This window comes from Opisthocomus hoazin, chromosome 3 (genome assembly GCF_030867145.1).
Source record: "Opisthocomus hoazin isolate bOpiHoa1 chromosome 3, bOpiHoa1.hap1, whole genome shotgun sequence".
Taxonomy (NCBI): Eukaryota; Metazoa; Chordata; class Aves; order Opisthocomiformes; family Opisthocomidae; genus Opisthocomus; species Opisthocomus hoazin.
In genome coordinates this window covers 37,153,839-37,178,511 of record NC_134416.1, presented here as the reverse complement: position 1 = coordinate 37,178,511, position 24,673 = coordinate 37,153,839, and the positions used below count along the sequence as shown (strand labels likewise).

At 35.5% G+C, this 24,673-nt stretch overlaps 1 protein-coding gene across 3 annotated transcripts in view; it reads left to right on the top strand.

The window, feature by feature from the left end:
• Positions 1-24,305, top strand: part of CRISPLD1 (cysteine rich secretory protein LCCL domain containing 1) — a 41,848-nt gene extending 17,543 nt beyond the window's left edge. The window contains exons 3-15 of one of the 3 annotated variants that reach the window (XM_075415988.1): positions 4,092-4,210; positions 4,338-4,470; positions 5,981-6,096; positions 6,708-6,808; positions 7,980-8,159; positions 8,252-8,312; positions 8,439-8,505; positions 9,142-9,272; positions 12,576-12,619; positions 12,712-12,784; positions 14,898-14,973; positions 20,706-20,836; positions 22,749-24,305. In XM_075415988.1, coding sequence (XP_075272103.1) covers positions 4,092-4,210; positions 4,338-4,470; positions 5,981-6,096; positions 6,708-6,808; positions 7,980-8,159; positions 8,252-8,312; positions 8,439-8,505; positions 9,142-9,272; positions 12,576-12,619; positions 12,712-12,784; positions 14,898-14,973; positions 20,706-20,836; positions 22,749-22,800 — 1,284 coding nt within the window. In that variant the 3' untranslated portion in view covers positions 22,801-24,305. Of the gene's footprint in view, positions 1-4,091; positions 4,211-4,337; positions 4,471-5,980; positions 6,097-6,707; positions 6,809-7,979; positions 8,160-8,251; positions 8,313-8,438; positions 8,506-9,141; positions 9,273-12,575; positions 12,620-12,711; positions 12,785-14,897; positions 14,974-20,705; positions 20,949-22,748 lie in introns of those variants that run through there. The other 2 variants (XM_075415989.1, XM_075415987.1) reach the window with 2 other exon arrangements.
• The last annotated feature ends 368 nt before the right edge of the window (positions 24,306-24,673 follow it).

The following is a 24,673-nucleotide window of genomic DNA, read 5'->3' as shown; positions in this document are numbered from 1 at the left end:
AACAATACTTAAAGAATTAAAATGAGGAATAAATTAAGCTGTATCTTGGTAATCTACTAGGTGTACCTCCATACTGTGTTCTGCAGTTTGGCACTGAGATACCTGAAGTAGCTTTGAAATAACTGGCTCCATTAATAACAGTAGTCATTGTATATTGGAGCACATTTGAACTCAAACATAGTCTTGAAGAAGAAGCAATATTAAGTTGTACTGTCCGTAGGTATTTCTTCATGACCTCTTTCTCATCCAGTAAAACCGCAGATCAAACTAAACATTATCTGGCAGGATAATAGGCAGCATTTTCTGACAATAAACTATGCTAGCTATATGTGCACGACACCTATACCAGGTACTTTTTATATCTGGCTTTAAAAATAAGGAATTTAGGTGTCAAAGACTGAGAAATGAGTGAGTCTTTTCTTCTATGGCACACACAGGGAATTTGCTGGCCAGCTGACTGTTCTGGAGTGACTTTATTGTGTTGTACGTGCATCGGGGACAAAAGTAAGATGTGACATCATTTGCTGCAAACACAAAATATATCTGCAGTTTTTTTGACATCTGATTCATTCCAGATAACTCATAACATTTTGAAGTTGGGGTTATCTGTTGATTGGTCAGCCTACCGTGTGTTTGGATTAGGCAGTATAATTGAGTGAATTCAATCTTTACACAGCTGAAACTACTTATTGTCAGATTTTGGATTATTTTTATCATAAAACTTTTTATTCACCACTTTTCTTCAAAATTCTAGTGATTAAACTTATAATTAGTGAGTGTATGAAATGCATGCTGTGAAGTTTTATAGCATAGACAAAAAGGTATCTGTCTTTCTATGCTTGTAGTTAAATTCTGATTTATGAGACAGTTGCCATGAGATAGTATCACAGACATTTTACAAAGGTACTGAAATAGGAATTACTCAAGTTTTAAAAATCATATTCTCTCTTCACTGTTACAGACATTAGATTGCTAAAGCTGTTTTTAGAGAACAGTTGATGGCTGAATAAATGATGCAAACATATTTTTGTATAAAAACGTACCATGATAATTCAAACAGTGTATCTATTAGGCTAAATAATGACTTTCTTAGTACATTTTAAACATTTCTTATTTCTTTGACACACTAATAGATCAGTTGTCTAGCCTGTTAATGCTAGTTAGAATGCTTTTTAATTTTTGATTAGAGAAAGGAAAATTGAAAAATTTCAGTTGAAACAAAATTTGGTTTTAATCCTCTATTTATTTGTTTTCAGGGAAAACTGCTAAAAATTGTGATTAGCTCAATTCTAACTTCCTTAGTACTTGACTCCCTTCCTTCCTTCTCATATATGTCATGAACTGATGACTCTGTGGAGTTTCTGTCATTAGACCTGCCATGATGATTGACGTGGAAGGGCAGTGACTAAGGAAGGCTGATGTTACTAATGTCCTAGAAAACTCCAGAGCAGAATCATAAATGACGCTACGTCAAGGCAAGTGCACTATGATGAGGCTCACTTCACCATAAACAAAAGCACCAACGGGACAGAGTTAAACCTCATGATGAGCTTTAAGCTGTGACTAAAATAATTTGCACACACAAACCCATTCTTGGGGAGAGTGGAGTTGGCTCTTCGGCTCATATGCAAGCCTTTTCTAGAGTCAGGAATGACTGTATGCTGAGCAAAACTATCCAAGCGGCCCAAGCTCCTCATTCCTGCTGTCGTCTCCGACGCTGTGCTTCCTGCAAAGAGCTTCGCTGCATCCCAGCTGCTCAGCTATTCAGATTATTCCTTTGCTGCAGCTAAGGCTGTGGCCTAGAAGTGTGCCTGTCTCTACCTAGGCAAGCGGGGGGGAGTGGAGACAATATTATATACTTGGATGAAGGCAGGGAAACGGTTAAAAAAGAAGGAACTTTTTTGAAGACTCTATCCAGTCTTAACAACACCTTAGAGTGTGGGTGTTCACCTGTCAGGAGGACTAATGATGAATTTAAGTTTTTCATCAAAAGGCTATTCTTGCAGAGTTCTGGATGGCTCTGTCATGCACAACTATCATCAGTCTTTAATAGAAAACTTAGTTAAAAATAACTACTTCAAGTGCTTGAGGAATTAATTCAAGCAGCTGCTATTGACTACTTAGCTCTAATCTTTCAAAAAATCATAATTTCAGTTAAAATAGCTGCACAAAATGTTCTGAAGTTTACGTGGAGAAAAAAACCCACAACAACAGGACAATTGCTTTAACTGTGAGTGCTGTATTCAGAGTTGAAAATGCGGAGGGATGCTTTACAAGAGAACATATTGTGGCATTTGTTTTAAAATGTTACAGTCTCATGATTCCGTTGTAGAATGGTGAAGCAATTGTACTGCAATTTATAAGAAAAAAATATGTATGTGGAAGAAGTGTGTTAATCTTTACATTTTTTAAAACGGGTACAATAGTGCTTCCTATTTATGACGGTGTGACAAGGAAAGGGAGGAGGAAAAGATTTATACAAACTGTCATATAAAACTTTCTTATCTAAGGTTAGAATATATTCTTATGAAGATTAAATAATGTTATGATTTATGACACTGAAATACAGGCCCAGTAGGGTGAATAGAAAATTCCTACTGTTTCCTGAAGTCAGTGGGTTTTGTATCCATATGTGGGTTAAAAGCTTTCTTCTGTCATTATTATACCGTTAGACTAATTCCGTCAAAATAATTGTTACATTTTGGGAGTCGAAATGTACCCTGTAAATTTCTTGTTTGCTCATAATATTAATAGTAACAGAATTCAATGCATTAGAGACTTCTGAAGAGGAGAACCAAGAAAGATATTCTAGGATTAAACCGGGTGATATTCAAGTCTTAACATAATCAAGGTCTTGCATAACCAAGGACATATTTGTTTTTAATGAGTAATCTGATTAATAAGGTGAAAACTGCGTGTCAAAATCGATTGAAAAATAAATTCTAGCACATGGAATTTGTCTGTATTCTTTGGCTGTGTTAAGCAGTTTTTTTACCTTCAGTCTGTGCCAAAATTTGTAGACATGATCTCCAGTGTCTGCATGGGAACTTCGGTTTGGAAATACTGAATTACTGTTACTTAGATAACACAGTCTCACTCTAAGAAACTTAGTTTGAACTTATGATGAAATAATTGAGCTTCTATCAAGAAATGTGTTTCCTTCATGGAAATATTTCAGTTTCATAACATGAGCATTGGTATCAGAGAGTCAGATATCTGGAAACTACTTCTGCAACTATCAGGAAGTTTAAGAATTTAAGTAGCGGTATGGATACTTTGCAGAAGAGAGACAACTTAGAGCAAACCGCAGCTTAACGCAGTAAAAAATATGCATACACAGTGTGGTATAATTTCTTTCACGAAGGATAGGTTTCAGTACGCCTTTGAAACAAAGAAACTTGCCCTTCAGCTACAAGCCTATTCTTCCATGTCCCTTAAAGACTAAAAAATAAGGATAAACAATTATGATGAACAATAATTCATAATCTTTTTCTTTAACTTGCCCTAAGCATGCCTCTTACTAACATGAATGCCTCCTTTTTTGCCAGCCTAGCCATAAAACCTATGAATGATATCCTTACTCTAGTTTTCATACTTTGTGTTTGCACTGTGAATTATTTCAACAGAAGCTGATTATAGAAAAGGGAGAGAAAAGCACTTTAATTTCAAATAAACTATTGGTTTAGAGGAAATAACACCTTATGTTGAAAGTGTGTTGGCTAATACCCTTTTGGCTAAGAAAAGTACCTGTTACTAAAAAGAAATCTCACAAGACAGAAAATGCACTTAATTTAGCTTGGAAAGTTGAACTAAGCCTTTCAGTTTCATATTTGTCTTTTACTCACTGCAGCATGGCTGCACATGCTTTTAAGGAGAATGCTGTGCAGGGATTAATTTTTTTTTTTTCTCTTAGTGAAACAATTTTCTTTTATTTAACAGAAATGGGGCATGCAATTGTCAAGTCTTCCTTTTTTCTTCAGTCTTCCGCTCCGGTAACAGAAGCTTTAAAAATGGATAATCCTGTTTTTTTCTAATAAAAGATAGCCACCAAGAGCTTCTAAGATGTCTGTTTCTTTTCTTTCAAATTTCAGACATGGGACACGGAACTGGAGAGATCTGCAGCGTCGTGGGCTGAAACCTGCCTGTGGGAGCATGGGCCTGCAAGCCTTCTTCCATCAATCGGGCAGAATTTGGGGGCCCACTGGGGAAGGTAGTTAAAGATACTGTTTTGTACTGTATTTGATTTCTTTTTTAAATCTAACAAAATTTGCTAAAAGGTAACTTGATAGAAGCTACAACTTTTGAATGATCTAATAGACTACCACTGGCTGTCGTAGGTACAGACCTCCAACATTTCATGTCCAAGCATGGTATGATGAAGTGAGAGATTTCACCTATCCCCATCCTCATGAATGCAACCCATATTGTCCGTACAAATGTTCTGGTCCTGTTTGTACACACTACACACAGGTATGTAGGTGGGTTTGGTTTTTGTCAGCTATGGAATAGAGTGGTCAAGACCTCCTGTTAGTTTGCTGTATGATGTGTAGAACATATTAATCTTGCAGTATATACAGTAGCACTACAGCACAAAAGGGGCTTGTAGTTATCAGACTCCGTAGTTACAAGCATTGGGTATTGGTGACACAGCAGACTGTCACACAAATCTTCAGATTTCATCCTCATAAATATCACTTCCTTAACAGGATTAAGGAAAAAGTCCACAAAACCCAGTGCTGAGTGTTACTGCTCCGTGCACTTCGCATAATCTAGTCTCAGTGCTGGTAGTCTTTTCCATAATATGCTGAAGAAACAGCACATTTTAAAAATAAAGGTTTTATTAGGTGAATTCCTCTGATCAAACAACAGTTTTTAACATGTTGCTTTAACTTCAGCAAGATTTTGAAATTGCATAAGAACTAATTTATTTGGTACTTCTGAAATCTGTGTATCTATCTAGCCTGAATTTTTCCACAGAGGAATGAGTTTATTTTCAGTGAAGGGGAAATATGTGATCCTCAGATTATACTAAAATCCACATGTAATATTCAATGTAATATCAGAAAACTTAAAAAAGACTAGTTTAAAAACATTTGTTTGTTTACTAGCGCAATTTACAACTGTATCTAATTTTAAGACAGAATTACCTCCGTATTCTTATTTGCCATTTCTGTAAAAATACCTATAATTACACTTACCCATTACATCCTAGATCTACAATACATATATTTAGTACTTTGTGGTACTAATTATGCACAGTACCTATCTGTTTCAACTCCTAAATCTTTCTGGAACTACACATTTTTCATGTCTTGAATTAATGCAAGTTTAGCACCTGTCATGTTTGTCTAATTTGAACGTTCCATCCTTTGTCGTTCAGATTATTTTCAGTTCTGCAATGACAATGGTTTCGACAGATGAACAAAGGAGCACAGCCACCTTAGACTGCAATGACATGAAAGTGCATTCATTTAAAATTCATGCCTTGAGTATTTTTGGCACATGGGTTTTTTGGTGAATAGTTTTATCATTTATGTTACGTGCTTTCACTGCTGACAAACAGCTGTTCTCTCAGTCTAATGAATCCAGACCCCTCTGGGTCCTGAGGCTGTGCTGACAATGCTGGGGCACAGGAACCTGATTTCTAACTGACAATTCTCTATTAATTGTAATTCCAAGAATCAGTTCTTCAGATCATGTTTTGTGAATATTTTGCTAGACTTTCAAATACATGCTTACACTATTTATATAAAAGGAGAGCCATATCTTTTGTATCAAGGTAGAGCTTTTCTTTTTAATAAGGATACAACCGCTTGGCCTTTTGACAGTTGTAATTAGGTCACTTCAACCCATTTATAACAGAGGGGAATATAAAATCACTTTTGTGATGGGAGTTTTATATTTTGAGGTTTGGAGACAGTTTTGATTTTGTGTTAGTCAGCTTTGATTTTCACATGCCTTTCTCTTTCTGTTTCCATAGGTTGTTTGGGCTACAAGTAGCAGAATCGGATGTGCAATTAATTTGTGTCATAACATGAACATCTGGGGACAGATTTGGCCAAAAGCAGTCTATCTTGTATGCAATTATTCTCCTAAGTAAGTAGGCTGACACCCAGTAATATCTTGAGTAGGCAAGATACTTTATAATAATCCAGGAAATAACCTGAAAGGAGATCAGTCTCGGTTTTCTATTTTTTTTACTATTACAAAGTAAAGCATTGTTCCCAAGGTAGCCTTTGGCTGCGTAAATGCTCTTGTGATTTTCTAGAGCTGTAGTTTTCTGGCCTGTGCTTTAGCCCACAACACCAGAGACCTTTGTTGTAGAGTGATATTTATCTGAAAAATAAATGTATTCCCCATTGTGACTGTAAGGAATGTGTGACATGAAGCCCATGGTTAAGATCAAATTCTATAGAATATTCTATTTAGGGGAGCGGAGCCTGTGCTCATGTAATTGCGGAATTTAATCTTATGGTGTTATGCCAATCTAAAAAGATCTTACAGCAGCTTATGGCACTGCTTCAGTTTTTTCTTCATGAACTTTTCAGTTACTTCCTGTGCATTTGATATATCAAAACAATGTTGAAGTCTGAGTGTGTGCTGGTTTTCATCATTCATTTGTCCGTGTTAAATGCTGTTTAATGTTAAAATGTACATTTATTAAGGCAGGGTTTGCTTTTTTCTTTTTTTTTTTTTTTGGTGTAAAGGGGTAACTGGTGGGGTCATGCTCCTTATAAACCTGGTCGCCCTTGTTCGGCATGTCCCCCTAGCTTTGGAGGAGGTTGCAGAGAAAATCTGTGTTACAGAGGTATGTACTATTTCAATAGTACAAGTATTAATGGGCAGGGAAATGTAACCTTTCTTTTGCTTTCTGTCCTCGTTATGCTTTAACATCGTGAAACAGAGCATGTTATGCGTGTGCCCAAAGATCTGCTAGGGACCTACTTTACTACGATGAATGAGGTCGTGTACTTATGGTACGTGAGGTTGAGCCTTGCCAGAGGGAGTGGAGTGTACTGAACTCCTGCTGACTTAAGTGCTGACTGAGGGTTTTTAGTACACAAAGATGCAGACTGTTGCTGTGTGTTATTTGTATGCCTTTCTGTAATTATAGTGGAAACCTATGCAGTGATTTGTTTATGGGGAAACATGTTTATCTCAGTGACACAGCCATGTGCATTGCTATAGGAAAAATCAAGAACAAGACTAGAAGACATTAGTAATTAAACAAAATGTTAGCTGGGATATTACCTTCTTAAAATTTTCATAATGGTATTCATATTTTATAGCCTTGAAACACAGTGTATTATGAAGCTGCTGTTTCATTTTATTGTACTCTGTGTACAAATAATTTAGCAAATTTTGTTAGTAACTTTTGAAAGTTATTCATCTACTCATACGGACCATAAAAGCTGCACCAATGTGCCCAAATACCTTCTTTATGGTTCTTGCTGAAGTAAGGAATGTAGATTCAGTGAGGAGTATTTAAAATTTGTTTTCATTATGTGTGAATAGAAGGTCGCCATTCTCAGGTGTATATTTTTATGAAATCATCTTCTTTAATTACAAGTTATCTATGAACTTGCTAAAACTCTTCCAATGTACAAGTTATCTATGAACTTGCTAAAACTCTTCCAATATACAAGAGAAATGTCACCTCTGTTCTATTGTTTTACTGATGACTTAAAGGAGATTGTAAAACAGGAGTGTTAAGAGCACTTTCATACCTCAATTGTGCTGCCTGTGCTAGAAAAAAATCTAGCTTTTCTCAGCATCAGAAAGATACTTTGAGCTATATTATTAAGCTTGAGGTCTTCATCTTATGAAGCAGTGGAAAGTTTTCCTTGCTTGCTTGCTAGTATTCATGTACCATTTTGTGAGAAGAAAACCATGTTACCAAAACATGGCAAGGAATTTACATTCTGCAAACACTGAATTTTTTGCCTGAGAGATTATTTTTTGCCCGTTTTCTGAAACAGAGGGTTCAGTAAGGCCTTATTCTCCCCACGAGCCAGAAGAGGAAACCAATGAGATTGAACGGCAGCGATCCAAAGCCCAGGATGCAACGTCACAAAGCCGGCCAAGAACTCATTCGCCTTCAGGCTCCACAGGCAGTGATGACAGTGAAAAAAATGAAGTAATAAGCACACAGCAAATGTGTAAGGAATTTACCTGATTTGCAAGTGGTCAACAAATTTGAATTATATAGTATCAAATTCATTGCAGTGAAATTGCTTTTTGCTTGTTTTAGCTCAGATTGTTTCATGTGAAGTAAGGCTAAGAGATCAGTGCAAAGGAACAACTTGCAATAGGTATGGTAAATTTTACCGTTGTCATTCTGAGATTATTATAAAAGGCTATATTTTGTATGTGGGCTGGAATATTTTCCCTTTTTCTAATCCCAGGAGTTAAGACCAAGTTGTATTTTATTTTCTTAGGTATGAATGTCCTGCTGGCTGTTTGGATAGTAAAGCCAAAGTTATTGGAAGTGTACATTATGAAATGGTAAACATTTTTAAATTAGATTTTGTACCTGTAGATTGTTCAATGAAATGTCTTTTCTATTGGAATACTAGTTAAAATAATATTAAGAATGGTTTTTGAAGAAATTGATATTCACCAGAAATAAAAGCCTACAGCAGATGTTTAAGATAGCATCAGATAATCTAAGTTTGCATCTGCTATTCTGCATGTTTTGTCCGAGTGTACTTCATACTTGTTATACATGCACAGAAGTAGAATTTTTGTGTCCACATATTTCAGTGTAAATATGTGAAGGTGCGACTTAAGGTGCAATTTGTGGGTGCACTCATATAAATTATTTCAGTAAGGCAGGCCTACTTGTGTAAGCATGATGCTAGCTGAATTATATAATTTACTCTGTAGAACTGAAAAACAGTATATGAAATAACAGCTACTGTGAACAGGTATACTGTGATTACAGTTTGTCTCTTAGTAAGGCAAAGTGGTGTTTTCTTCATTTGAAATAATACCTACATAGACCATGTCAGACTTAATGGACTGTCTACCAAGGTTTTCATGACACTTTACAATTAAAACCTGATTTTTAAATAAATTAATTACACTGTGAAATAGGGGTTCTGTCTGACATGGAACTGCTTTTCCTGCTCTGTTTTTCAGCAATCCAGTATTTGTAAAGCTGCTATACATTATGGCATCCTAGACAATGAAGGTGGTTGGGTTGATGTCACTAGACAAGGAAGGAAAAATTACTTTATCAAGTCTTACAGAAATGGCATTCAGTCAATTGGGTAAGTTTTCTTAAAATGTTCTTATGGAACGTTTTTCATCTTTGTCTTTTTATTTCATACAGTAATCACAGTAATAACATTTTGTTCAATCTTTTTATCATAAAGAGTATGAAAATGCTGTAAAAAAGCATGTAGATATACAGGTATTGTATCCATTCTGAAACTTCAGTCAGGGTCTAATGGTGCACAGAAAAGTGATCCAATAATGATGCAAAAGAAGGTGAAATAACTTACAAAATCCCTTGGTCAGTAAATTAGTATTTGTAGTTAAATAATCTCAACATTTTGGAGTATTCAGTTAATTTATTTGTAAGTGTATATATTTATTGTAGAAAGCAAGTACTTACTGCACTGAACTAGATTGTTTTAGATGTTTCGGACAAAGCTGATACTATTTCTGGGGTTGGCCCATCGACACAGTAATCTGTGACAGCTAACAAGGCAATAATCCTTCAAGTTTGCATTTGAAAGTGACTGTCTTGTACTGTGCATGTGAAAAACAGGAACAAAGTAGAAAATACACCTCTTCCTATATGTTCAATAGTTTCATCACAATTCCACAATTCACATATGATATTTTACACCAATATTTTGCACAATTTCTGCATTGGCCCATATTGGAATGATATTGCATACTGTGGAAGCGCCATTTAGAGGTGTACTACACTGGTCAGGTGCTTGCCCTAAGACTGGTATGTGAAAACAGGTCCAAGTACTTGTTGACATGCTAAAAGAAAAACCAGAAAACGGTGCATAAAAGTGGAGAATGCTTGGCTGTTTCCATACATAATTATCCAATGATAGGACAACATCAATATTAGTATGTTTGAATCTAAGACATTATTAGTAGTTGCAAGTTACACTTCACTATATCTTAATGCATTCTGCAGAGATGTCCATTGCTGTCCTTCTTTCTGTCTGTAATTAGTGTATGTGTAACAGTAGTATGTGTGTAACTGTTAATGTCTAATGTAGGAGTAATATAGAACAGAAAGAAAACAGAATGTTGCTAAGTGATGTATTTGGCTCAGGTGTGGATCTGAGGGTAAGAAGACAGGTAATCGCTAGAGGCTGTGATGTCACTCTGTGCTGTGCCAACAAATGCCACATACTAAGACACCTTTCATAGTTTCTCTTTTCAACAGATTTAGCTAATCCAGTATAGAGAGAAACACTGACCAGGTAGACTAAATCCAGTGGCCTACAAATTCGGCTACCTGGGTGGTGCTTAAGGCATTGATATCGATCTGTTTCTCTGGGTCATCCGATGATCTGATTGTGGTTTAAGTTACCCCCCACCCCGACAATGAAGATACGGAAAAATATCTCTTTTTTAAATGCTTTGAGACAACACAAGAAGTAAATCTCAATTATATTAATACTAACATATTAGGAGTCAGCTTTCTTACAAATGTTCAGGAGTAGTTAAACTGTAGAAAATCTTCAGACTAGAAGCAGTTGATTTCCCATCACTTGAAAGCTCTGTGTTTCTATGTCATCTGAGACAAAACTGTATGAGTGTCCAGTCTACAGAGTGTGTTTAGCACCTGTCCTCTGAGAATTGGAACTCAGGGTGAGGTATTAACGCCTGGTTTTGTTTGCTGTGGGCATGGATAATTGTATCATTGCTGAACAGTAATGGCCATTTTGGTGTTTGGTTTGTAATTCAGATGTTGTAAAAAAAATGTAGATGCCTTATAGATAAAAGACTGTTAAAGGAATCTATACCTTCCTATCTACAGATATATTTCAGGAAAGTCTTGCTGCTATGTGTGCGCACAGATGACATAATTCTTCATTAATGTCCTATAGTATTTAGGACATCAACTTTAGTGTGAATTTACAAAATACTCTGATCAGGCATCAACTTCACAAGTCAGTCTATAAATCAAAGTCTTTGGGATAAATAAAGATGATTTACCAAAGTTTCAATCTTCAAAAGGCCCATCAATAAGGCTGGGGATACCTTGCAGCTACCTGACTCTCACCAGTGTCTAGATAGAGCCTTGCATAAACTATGTATCCATTCAATGAATAGATGAAATGAAGTGGATCTCACCTCTTGTGCGTATCACAAAGCAGAAAGGCAGAAAAGGGAATGTCAGTGCAACATATAGCAAATTCCCTAAACTTCAGCTCCTTTAATTTATAATCAGAATTGCTAATTACAGAAATTTTTTCAACTGTTGCATTTTTGTAGTATAGAGTACCATTTTTAACAATATCTCAGCAAGCTAATCAACAATAGAATATAGTGAACTATTCCCATGTCAGTGTTTGACAATGCTAGGGCAACAGAAGTATGACCTAACGCCAAGAAAGCAAACTGGAATCCAATAAATGAGCAAATGTGAAATTGGTGGACCAAGCAACTAAATAAACTAATGCAAGCAGTTTCTGAATACAAATTGCAGTGCTATGGAGCACAAAGGAGTAATTTGCTTCAAAGATGAATAGGGAATAATTTCCTTGGGTTTTTATAATAAATAATAAATTTATTTATAAATTTAATATAAATAAATTATAAATTTATTTCAAATAATAAATAATTTTATGGGTGCCAAAAGCATCATCAGCTTCTTTGTTACAGATGAAATATATTAAAATCAGAGGCATATCCAATGAGTTACAGGAGGACTAAAAGGTGCGTAAAATAGGAGACAGAGGGGAGTAAAATAGAAGTGTTTATCGATTGTAATGTAACAACAGAATGTGTATACCTGGCTTTATATGACAACAAAAACCAGAAATGTGCGAGTACCATGTAATTACTAAGAAAAACAGACTGTTACATGTTATACTGGGTTTATAGTGATACTGGTGATAAATGAATATAGACACAAATCCAAAAGTAAAATTTAATGATATTTTTGAAAAAGGCTGCCAGGAGAAATGCTTTTCAGTGTTGGAGCTGTTTGTAGGAATGAACTTTTTGGGGGAAGTGAATGATCTCTTCTGGTAGACGGATGCTTCTGAGCAATTCTCAACCACAGATTTTGGTTGCCACGCTCTGAGGGACAAACAGATTGCATAATTTGTTCCTAGCACACTTATTCTCTTAGCAAATTAAATTACTGAAAGAGTTTAATATGCATTCCTGGTTTTCAAACAGATTCACTGCGAGTACAAAGTAAATGTGTCATTGCAATGAATAGATTCACAACTGGGGAGAGAGGGTGCAGCGAGTAAAAATTGATTGAGGGCAATGTCTTGAGTTTTCTCTAGATTCTCTAATAACAATTCTCCTAGCTAGAAGAAATCGTTGGAAGAATTTTTTTTTGCTGACTATTACTTCTTTTTCAGAAAATACCAGTCTGCTAACTCCTTCACTGTCTCTAAAGTAACAGGTTAGCATTTATTTCTCTTCAACTCAGTACTACTTTGAATTGGTTTTTTATAAATAGCTCGCATTTATTCGTTTCTGGTTTACTTTCTTCAGTTCAAGCTGTCACCTGTGAGACAACAGTGGAACAACTGTGCCCATTTCAAAAACCAGCCTCACACTGCCCAAGGTAAAATTCTGAGTCTTATTAATTCAAAGTGCTGCTATACTTTCTGTCAGTTACTAATTATCTATAGTTGTCGTTGATAAAGGTGACAACAGCAGCTGTAAAAGTAAAGCCAGAAATGTTTTACCAGTCTTTTAGTCTTTGGTCTAAGGTAGGTAAAGATGATTACAGGCTTTTTCATTAAGAGAATCTCACTTTCTTTTGCCTGTAAAGATCTTTCTTTGGTCCCTTGGCAAATCTTAGTGAAATTGTTGTTGATTACACCAGAGTATGAAGTAAAATACATTTTTCTTTTCCACTGTTAAATCTATGCACCTTGGGCAAAATACACTTCATTTCAGTTTATTTGCCTGTAAAACACATACAATGAAAGGATATCATGCAGATATTTATCATAGAAGTTATCAACTTGTTTGGGAGTTTTGGATGACAGAGTGAGCAAATAAGTTTGCAAAAAAATTGAAATATATATTGTTAAGGTAAGGTATGGTCTGCAGGTCAGTTAGCAGCTTTAAATGTGTGCCATTTCTTTGAAGCCTATGTTTTAACTGTTTGAAAGGAGCCTGTGCCGCAATATTTTGAGGAAGGAAATCAGTAACAGTTCTTAAAACCATAGATGAGTCAAAGGTAAATACACTGTAGCATGATTTACCGCAAGCTAAGCTGGAGATATCCACAGGATTACTTTCATAGCAATCCTACAGCCAGTAGAGGAAGCAAGTACAAAGCCAGGACTGCTAGGAAAACATCCCTTCATGTAGCACTTGGGTCCATGGACTTGTTTGGTGTTTGGCTATGAGTCCTGGCTTTCTGGCTCGAAGATGTGGAGAGGTAAGCGAAGGAGTGGACTGCAGGAATGGATGGGTACAATCTCATACTTCTATCTTTTGCTTTTTTTTCTTCGTTATTAAAGACTAAAACTAGATTCATTAAGAGAAAAATAAAATTTTAAAATAAAAATAAGGTTAAAAATGACTGATCAATTCTGATGCATCAACTTACGGAACTTCACAACAGCAGTGATTCATTCAAGATTCTGAGCATACTCTTAATTCTGAAAATGTAGTCTCAGGAGTTACAAGCAGTAATTTGCTATGGCATTGATTGCACAACCTAATTTTTCCCCTCTCATGCCCTAATCATAAATTAGCAGGTCTTCAAAAGACCTCTTTGACACGTTGCTTCCTTCAGACAAAAATCTGTTTCCTAGCTGCATCAGCCTATTTTATTTACCCATCTGCGAAGACTGTAGCATGCCCAAGTGGTGTGACATGCCGAATATCAATTAGAACACTTGCCCAGGGCTGCCCTGTGTAGGGCGGCTCTAAAGCCATTAGGGCATGACCCATTTTTTCAAGGAAACAGCTCAGTGTAGACCTGGAGCTGACTGACACTTCTTCTTTCTAGCATATCGCAATTGCCAGATGAGATTTTTGATACCTTTTATACTACTGTTGGCTTTCCACATGGTTTTCCTGAGCATTTTGTAGCTATAGCAGGCGCAAATGACTGAGAGTTTTTCTCAATTTTTAACAAAATGCAGTTGAATAAAAACAGTCTTTGTTTCAGTAGCTTTCCGATCTCCTAGAATCAGCTAGGAATCTCAATACTTGCCAAAGTTTTTCATTTTAGCCACAGATGCCAAGTGCTGATCCTCATTATAAATTGCTATATTGACTTGCATCACCAGGTCATCAGCATCATAGCAGGTCCTCATTCAGATCTGCTTCCCCTGAGAAGGTATTCAAATGTACAATTTGTATAGGATGCTGTAGAAACAGATAATAATACAAGAGTGAACAGTCTCTCTTCTCACTGGCTTTTCTACTGGCCTCACATATGTTGAACAAGAACACCATCTGCTTGTCCAAAGAGAAGAAGACCAGACTTGTTGAAGTATGTTTTCAAGCACTTTATTATGAACCACAACTTACATCAGCAGTGCTCTCACCCGTATTGTCAAAGCCTCAAAAACTGACAGCCTTCTAGTATCAGTAGGGACCCATATGTTTGCATCAAGTTGATTTGTACTCAGTACTGCTGATGTTGAGTATGATATACTAATACTCTGATGTCATTCTTCCTAACTGTGTTTGGTTTATTTTTGATATTTCAGGGTGTATTGTCCTCACAACTGTATGCAGGCAAATCCACACTATGCTCGTGTAATTGGAACACGAATTTATTCTGATGTAAGTATAGTGATTTACATTGCATTATATAATGAAATGTAAAAAACTATGCAAAGCTATAATGTAAAGATAATAAGATATATTATAGATATTCAATTTTCCCCATATACTGATTTTTTACAGTATTTTCAAAAGTTCTTTATCAGAGGCTCTCATTTAAGTTAATAGTACATAGCTGCTGAAGATACGGAAAGTTATGTGAAAACTCATTGTAGACTTCAGTAGTCAGTGAATCCATATTTTCTTTTTTTTATCAAAATTCCCACTGATTTGTTCTCATTTAAACCCTTGCTCTTTAAAGCCTGGTGCAACCATGACTTCTGTCAGAGTAAACTAATAAAAAAAAATATATTCTGAAAATAAATGTGAACAGTCTCATTATTTGGGGTATTTCTTATCTGTGTAGATAGTTAAATATTTGCAGCAGAATTTTGATGTATTTGTGGAAAGTATCTCACATTGTCATATTATTTTAACAGACTAATGTTGTATTTTTATTGTTCTGTTTCCTAGTCAACTCTTTTTTTCTGTCTTTTCTACATCATTTTTAGTTCTGAAGTAAGTAGAAAGAATGAGTAGAAAGTTCTTTTCTGTGCCGCTCCTTTGTCCTCTCTCTACGGAGAAGCCGGGATGTAGCAGCAGAGAGAGCAATTCACATTTTTGCCAGTGAACTGTGTGTTTTAGCTGCCTTTTAGTTGTCATAAGCAATAGTATGGCAACCAGCTGGGTCAGGTGGTGGTTTTCACTACTTTCCATCACTTTGAAATGTGTGAAAATAATATGCAAATATTTATTCAATCATTGTTTTGAAACTGACTGATGTCCATTAGATTACCAGAGTAACTTGTCCTGAAAACACTCTTGTAGTGGTACATGTGTGAGAAATACTTCCAGTTCAAGAAACAAATTGATTTGTGCATGTGGAAATGGGTCCTTAACGTGTATAATAGGGGCAGTGAAAATAGATTCAATGAAAGTCCATTTTGTGGAAGATGATTTTCTTTCAGTTCTGTGGCTGCGATCAAAGGCTACAGCCAAAGTTTCCCGGTGTGTTAGAAAAGACTTTGTTGTAGGAGAAAGAAGACCCATTTCTGTTTAACTTACATAAGAGAACATTTCAGAATATGTATTTCCTTTGGTTGAAGAAGTCCCAGATAACTTTAATTAGTATTATAGAGTTATGCTTTAAAATTATTTCAAATGTACTATCTCATTATTCATCTCCATTGTATAGAAATGTGTGCAACCATACTGCTTTTAGGGAAAAATGGACATAAATACAGGTAAGAAACCAGGGATGGGAGTCTTCTTATCAACTTCAGATGCTGTCAGGGTAGCTTTCTACACTGCAGGTGCTATGCTAGGTTAGGTTTATGGTAGTTTGTAGTACACACAGTATAGTGGTGAAGGAAATTGATAGGCGTCTGCAAAGCAGAATTCAGTTGAACTTTTTGGAGTGTGTACCTCAGTATGAGATGAATGGTCTAATAGAGATGTCCATTCCTCTCCATTTCCTACAGAAGGGTCCTAGGGCACCTAGCTCAGATGTAGACAGATGTGTCCTACTGATGTTTGTACAGATGTTTCCATCAATGGTATCAGCATTATGTGATTTTCTACAATGTTCCTTTGTTAGTAACATTTAAACTATTTTACAACTGAGATACTTTTTATTGAAATATTCACTAAAAATATGATTGGCTGTTTTGTGCATGATAATATATTACTGAACTAGTTTCAGGTGAAGTATTTATAAAGAATAATCTATTTAATAAGTTTGTCCTCTTTTGCAGTTTTTCATGTATTCACAGGCAGATTTTTTATAGATATATACAATTCATTTGCCCACTTCTCGTAGCAAATTTATATGAAATTGCAGTCCGTGATCTACTTGGTTGATTCCACAAAACAGACAGCATTTTTGTGATGTTCCTGCAACTTCTTTTGTTTCAAAAATGAGTATCTGGATGTATGCATATATGCACATGGCTATTTGTTTGCGCTACTTCTTAGACCACTTGCATTCAGTAAATGAAGAAGATTTTGCAGAGAGATTAAGAAAAAAAAAAGCAAATAGTGTTAATAGATGTCACTAATGCAAAAAGATATGTTTACAAAAATGCTTTTGTAGTATTCGTGATAATCTAGTTAAACTTTCTTTTTCTGACTTTGGTCTGATCAGATCTGATCTGGCCTGATGTGATTATCTGAACTCTGTTGGAGATGATCTTGCAGCACCTGCCTGTACAGAGATTGTCCTTTGTTGTTGCTGTTAGTCCCTGGATTATCAAAGTACCTAAATAATAAACATTTTCATAGAGAGAAGGAGAGGCTGCAGTAGTTCAGCTGAAAATTCTTTCGCATGCAGATTTTTTTGGTGAAATTTTATTTTAGTGGACACACGTTAGATATGTGTATGGTAGAAGTTCTTAACCACATTCCAGTTGCATTATAAAAATTTATAAAGAGATTAAGGTTTATATTTACCCCATTGTTTTCACAGTAGGCGACATTTTCCCAACGACAATCTCTTACCAGTAGTGACTACATTATGGGTGTTGATTGAGCAATTCTGCAAAAAAATTGAGGCTCTTTTTGGGGGCTAGAGATCAACAAAGGTCTTTTATCTAAACAATTTGATGGAACTGTATAATTTCATACTGTCTGAGGACTTTGGCCTTACTAGTTTTTGTTTCAGTAACCATATATGGAAATATTTCCCTAATACTTGTGCAAAAGTATTCATAATTCTCTGCTGTGTCAAAATATAAGCAATATGATGTAAAAAAGCTATTAAATAGTTCTGTCGTCCTGTCATGGTGAGGGAGAGATGCTTGTGGTTAAAATGCCTTTGCAGAGTACTGCTATGCTATGGTAGATATTTGGTATTTTGCTGAGTAGCTGAAGAAGGAAAATAATTAAGCAGCTTGGTATTCAGGGTCTTGACCTGTTAAATACTAATGAATTTCAGAGGGTTCACAGCACAGCAATAAAGCGGGGTCATGTAATGCTGTATGAAATGTTTATGTTAACTTAAAGATACTGTCTTGTATGTCCTTTGGAGTGAGTTCATCAAAATTAAAGAAATAAACCCAGATATCTGATGAAGACTTCCAGAAAGTGGTGTAAGGCTGTTAATGTAAAATACCAATAATATGCTGAAATTTGTGATAGACCTAAGTGTGAAATTGTGATCTTCTTCAATTAACAGGAGATTCACCTCAACAGTTTGAGGAAGTCTGATCAGGATAATGGTGTTAAGTGTAGGAAATATTATGGCATCAGTACCGGAATCTGACTGCCAAGCCAATGAGAAGTACTTGGAAGCTCAAAGCAGACAAATACTTTCTAAAAAAAATTACATTCTATATATATTGATAAAACTATATGCATTTATTCATCTCTATTCTTAGAAACTAGTTCATAATTATGCATTTACGCTCATTTAATTGTTCATGTATTCAAAAAGTATTCACATTTGTTCTCCAATCTCTTTTGGAAAGCATCAGAATATCAGTTTATTTTAATCTGAAAATAGTCTCTGAGTTGGCCTCTTCAACGCCGTTCTTCTGACCTCTCCTTTTTTAGTTTATCACATATAAGTGTCTTGCATTTAGCTTTAAAATGTTGTGCATTAGCCTCGCGGTACTTCATTGATCCAGTAACCAACTGTGGTACCAATCCTAGCAATTACTCCATCCTTTACTGGCAATAGCTTCCAACATATCATCAGCCAGTTGTCTGTCAAAATCTCCATCCCCTGACTTTTCCTTTCTTTTTTACTTGACCAGAGACTTCTAAATAACATAGGAACAGCCAGTATCTTAGCTATCCTCAAATGCAATTAGGAAGGTATCTACCTATCTAATGACATAGACAAAGTGGTTAGTATTGCAGGGGTGACAAAACTTTATCTTTCTTCTCCCCGATTGTACCTCTGCCATTTTTTGTATCTCCAATATGAACTGAAAACAAAGTTTCTACTCTGTTATAGTACCGGTAATTAATACTGTTCTTCTAGTTCTTCACTGTAGTTAGTTGCTTGCGAATCTCATCTTTTGTTTCTTTAGACTGTAATCCTGTATTGCAGAGGCCATTTTGCCCCCTATATATTTTAAATTGTATATGATCAATCTTATCTTACATTAATCCTATACTATGGGTACATAAAGGATGCTATAATCCCAAAAATACGGTGACTACTGGTGTTCAGGATATAGCAAAAGTCTTGTAGCCCTCAGAGGAGGAGAAAAAGGACAGAGAAGCATAAATGGCATCACTTCAGACATCTTCAAAAACTGCAGCCAGCAGGGTGAAGAGAAAAACTCTAAAGCGTCTTTGCAGAAGATTCTTTGCATAAACAAAGACAAACTATGTAACAGTGCAACTGGCAAGTTCTGTGCCTGGAATGAGAGTAGGAAAATCATTGCTATTTTAAATTCTTAATTTTATATAGCATTGAGATTACAAAATATCTATGGGAACAGATATAAATTATTGCAATTATAACTGGAAGAAATGCAATTTTTGTTGAAATAGTGGTCTGTGTGACCAGCTATTGATGTTTATATTGGCTAAGTTTTTAAGGTTGGTTGAGGAGAGACCTATTGCAGTGAAGACTTATTCCACAAAACAACTTGGCTTCAAGTGGAGATTCACTGTAGCTGGAGCTACACTTTGCTGTGCTGTGTGTTGAAGATCGAAACCTACATTCTGGAGTATCTAAGAAGTTTCATTCATCTGGCGATTAATTTTTAAACTGCTGAAAGAGTAGTAGAGGACTGCAAGTTTAAAAATTTATTTAAGTGAACTTTATCAAAACTGTTGCTGAGCAGTACTTCTGTAGATATTATCTACAGAACCTACATAGGTTCGTGACAGGAATTAGTGGCCAGAGAATGTAGGTTTCACTCAAATGAAACTGCTATTAGCTTCACAGAGAATTTTACCTGCGTAAAGTTTGTGAAATTAGACTCTGATTTAAAAATTCTTCTTTTGAAGCAACTTTGAAATCTTTACCTCCTGATTCTGTTACCTCACTCAGAGTTAAGGAGCTAAAGTCATTATATCTGCCATTAATCAACTGTCATAGCTAAGGGATGATTTTAGACCTCTGTCTTCTGTTTGATGCTCAGATTATATCTTTAATTAGCTTTTAAAATTTCCCCATGCCTGGATAGGAAATTGTGGTGTTCCCTTCGAATATGTATCATTGCACTGCTGTTTGAGGTTTTGCACCTAGGTATGGAATTATTACAGTCCAGCCCTCACCTTTGGGGTAGCACATCCTCCTCCTAGAAACATGACTGCATCGTGCCTTTGCTGTTCTACGGTTCTGAATCTTCTAATCTATAATAATGGGACTAAGGTCTGAGTTTTACTACCTCTCTGCTGTTGAAATGAAGGCTGATAGAGCCTTTCATTTTGAAAGGCTCAAGAATTCAAACATGTTCCTGATACTTGAACTGAAATAGCCTGAAATAAATGATTTTGGGTTCATGCTGCAGATCTTTGAAGAGGCAGTGTCTGTACTCCTATAAATTCCTAATAATTTGCCTACTTGCTATGAAACCAATTTAAATACTATAAGATTAATAATATTAGTCATGCAATAAATCTAATTATTTTATTTTTCCTAGAACTTAGTTTAAATATCTTCATTAGTTTTCTTCTAAACATTTTTGAATTAAAAGGACGACTGAAAACTAATCTTCTCCTCATTCTTTCTTTAGATATCCAGTATCTGCCGAGCAGCAGTACACGCTGGTGTAGTCCGCAACCAGGGCGGTTATGTTGATGTTATGCCAGTAGACAAAAGAAAGGTGTACGTTGCTTCCTTTCAAAATGGGATATATTCAGAAAGGTACAGAGCCCAGTTTCAAAGATTACACTTTAACCTTCACCTCGATAAGGTTTACAAAGTCTTGCATTATGTCTGTTTGTACCTGGGGCAGTGCTGGAAACCAAACAAATAGGCCAACGTGGGTGATTTACAGAGCTTGTGTAACAGCTGTGGTGACTTTGGAGAAGCTGTGGTACCAGAGCTGCCTGCCTCCTCTAAGCTCATAAATCCTTACGCTAAAAAGCTGCTTAGGAACCAAAATAACCCGCTTGTTTACTTTGCTGGTTCTGTTGTAACTAACACAATACTTGATAAGAAAATTGCCTTTGCTTTCTTTGGGATTTTCTTAAAAATAATATTAGTGATTTATTCTGTCCAAGTTAGAGGATCTGCAGTGCAATAGATGGGTGCTGGTAGCTGATGCAAGTTCATTGGTTCAACATGAAATGTTCAGTACTGATTTACATGGTATTGAACCAGTGAGCTTGGATCATAAATAATATTCACAAACACTAAAATTCACAATCATTAAAACATATTTTTAATGTCTTTTTTATTTATGGTTTGACTTTTTTACCAGTGTTTTTCTGAAAGACATGGAGATGCTGTGAAAGTTCATTTAGTTGTATTCAGTGTATTCATGTGTTCTATGATGATAATGCATGGCTGCATGTTGCATATAAAATTTAATCCCTGAAAGAGTTCTCCAGGTTCTAAAGGAAGATAGAGAAGTTACCTTAGAAAAAAAATCTTGTACCACTCTTGTAGTCCTGTAAAACTAAGAATGATTGTTACCTCTAAAACTGTAGGCTTTCCAAGAAATTTGTGTGGGGAAAAGCTCCATAGGTTTCTGCAGAGAACTTGAAAGTAGGAAAAGATAAAGTATTTTTTTCTTATTTTTAATTGGGGAGGGAGGATGTCTTGCCTCTTTCCCTCAAACCTTTCAACAAACCTGGAAACTTGTAAAATACCGATTTTCTTTGCTTAGTGGATGACTTAATTTACGTACTCTTTGGCCTTTCCACATAGCCATCCAGTTCTCTCAGAAAGAGTGCCTCTTTAAAGACACTTTTGTTCTCCATCTAAATCTCCTCACTGAGTAGAGATGTAGCCAGGAAAAGTGTTGCAAATTTAATAATTATTTGTGCTTTACCATCTTGGTTAAGTTTGGAAGGTCAGCGGCTTGGCAAGCAGTCCCATGCAAGTCTTCTGTGAAGCAGAAGATGGATTGTAACGCTGTTGCAGGCAACCTGTTTCATTGTGCCCTTCCTTCGTTTCACCTCCATTTCGCTTTCCGTCTCAGATATGCCTCAGACAGAGTTTGCAAAAGAGAAGACAATGGGACCATTAAATATGACATTATAGCTCAGTTTATAAGACAAAAACATTTATCCTAACAAAATTTCATGCAGTTGGGTATTTTTGTGTCATTTCTTTTGAAGCCAGACGTTTATCCATTCGGAAGGCATTTCCGTTGTTTTTGCAAAATATTGGTTCTCTTTAGAAATCTATTCTTCACCATATAAGCAACTAACAAACAAGTGATCTTCTAGTTGTTCAAGTTTTATCTGAATGTAGTTATTAGAATAGTGAGCAGAAGATGCATGCTTTCTTTTTCCCAAAACCTTTTTTTTTTAGTATTTTCCTTCAGCTGAGCTTTATTCTTTAAACTAAAATCTCTCATCTCAAAGGATTACTTGAACCTTCTTATGTTATCGTTTGCTCCTAATACGTTGCTTGGAAGAAAAATTAATCTCAAATGTATGTAATTTTTATTTATAACAGCTTTTAAAACAATTCTTAGATAGTTAAAAGTTATGAGTAATCACAGGAAGAGTTGCAGGATCCTGGAATTGTATTTAATGATTCAAAAATGTTGTCATTGGAGTGTTGCAGTCTTAAAAATAACATCAGGAATGTTTTTATGTTTCAGTTTACAGAATCCTCCAGGAAGCAAGGCATTCAGAGTATTTGCTGTTATTTGAGTCTAGCAAGTAAGATGTAAAACAGGCAAGTGAAACCAGAGCGCTTGGAAGAGAACAACAAAGGCCATTTCTTATAATTCCTAATGTTTGTATAAAGCTGTAACATTATTGTACAGAAGATGTATACTGCTTTCCACCAAAAAGTTTAAATTACATACATATCTTAATGAAAAAAATCTGTAAAAGTAAACATGGGAGAAAAATTCATTTGAAAATCTATAATGATATATAACAGTATTTTGAATCCTGTGTTAAGTATTGCTATATTTTCTTAGCAGTTACTCCTATACAGTTAATTCAAAGCTCATAAATGTTCTTTGTTTTCTTCATCTGAACATATTATTGTATGGTGCTTTATATATGCCACTAACTGTAACCTTAAAACTATACCATAGGGAGGCCGGAGTTTTTATTTCCAATGTACATAAAAGAAGCCATCCCAATAACTCAATATAATAAATCATGCCTTAAAGTAAAATAAAAATATATATAACTTTTTGATGATTTACAGTAGCATTAGCCTTGCAAGCATAAATGAAGAGGTAGACTGTTTTCAACTTCACACTAATCATAAGTACAAATACCTATTTTGAAGTCAAATGGAAAATATAAATTATAGGGAAGTCCTGGGTCATATTAGCATGTTTTCCTCTAAAGAAATATTTTTAAGAGACTGGGCCATTCATGTTTATTATTTCTTAAATATGTTAATAAATAAAATGCTTATTGGATGCTACTAAGCTCTTTAGTTCAAATAAACGATTCATTATGGCCCAGTCCTTCACAGACATTCAGCTAGCTTGGGATGAGAGAGTGAGAGATGATAGACATATATAACCTTGAAGGATCTGAGAAAATCTTCGCATTGAGAAGTGGAGTAACCTGAAATTAAGGAATAAGCTGTCAGTTCTGCAATGCAGTTCTGCACACATACATGCTTTATTTTTGCCGCATGACTCCTTCAATTTACCTAAATCGGGTTTCAGCAAAACCAGAGAATTGTACATTCAAACTGGCAAGCTTGAGGCCTTAAGCTGTGCATGGTATCCAAATACTATACATTAATATGAGGGTAAATGTTCAAGAAAAATGTAAAGAAAATCATAATAAAGGCTAACCTTGCTCCTCATGACCTGGCAAATACTCCTGCAGGCCAGGAAGTATAGTGGTACGGAGCCCGGTGACTATTATGCCATTTGTTGCTTCACCATTTTTAAAAATGCATTTACGGTGAACAGCCTTGTGCATTATTTTACCATATTATGGTATATGAAGAACATGTAGTGGTGATACTATGTTTCTTTCTATGAAAAGTGTATTGGTGCTTTAAGACTGAAAAGCTGTTATACTTTATTTTTGTTATTTTTTTGTTGTTGAATTTATTTCCTTCCAACTTGTAAACTTATTCGTATTCTTCGTATTTCAGAATATTATATTCTTCCTTCTGTTTTGCTACATGTACTACCTCACATAGTTAGGCAAGCTTTGTCAGTTTTTTTAATCTGTTTTGAATAAAATTAATTTACATAGTAAGAGTACCTTTGACAACCTTTATTTTTTAATTGTTTGTCCTGCCTCAAGAAGAAAAAAATAACAGCCATCCAAAATTTGCTTTTTTTTTTCTGCCCTAAACATAGCAAGTAGACATACTCTGAGGTTCTAAAAGCTGTAAAGGCATTTTAGGCACACAGCTTCCATTAATTGCATGCAGAGTTTTATGGATAAATCTGGTCATTTTTCAAGTTCTGACCAGCGCCTTTGGGAGCAGACTGCCATCTCATTTTAGTGGGGATCTCTGTGTCAGGAAGCGATTATAAAAAATCCACCACCTTTTATTCAGTCCAACTCTTTGCTGTTGTGGTAATTGTTTCTA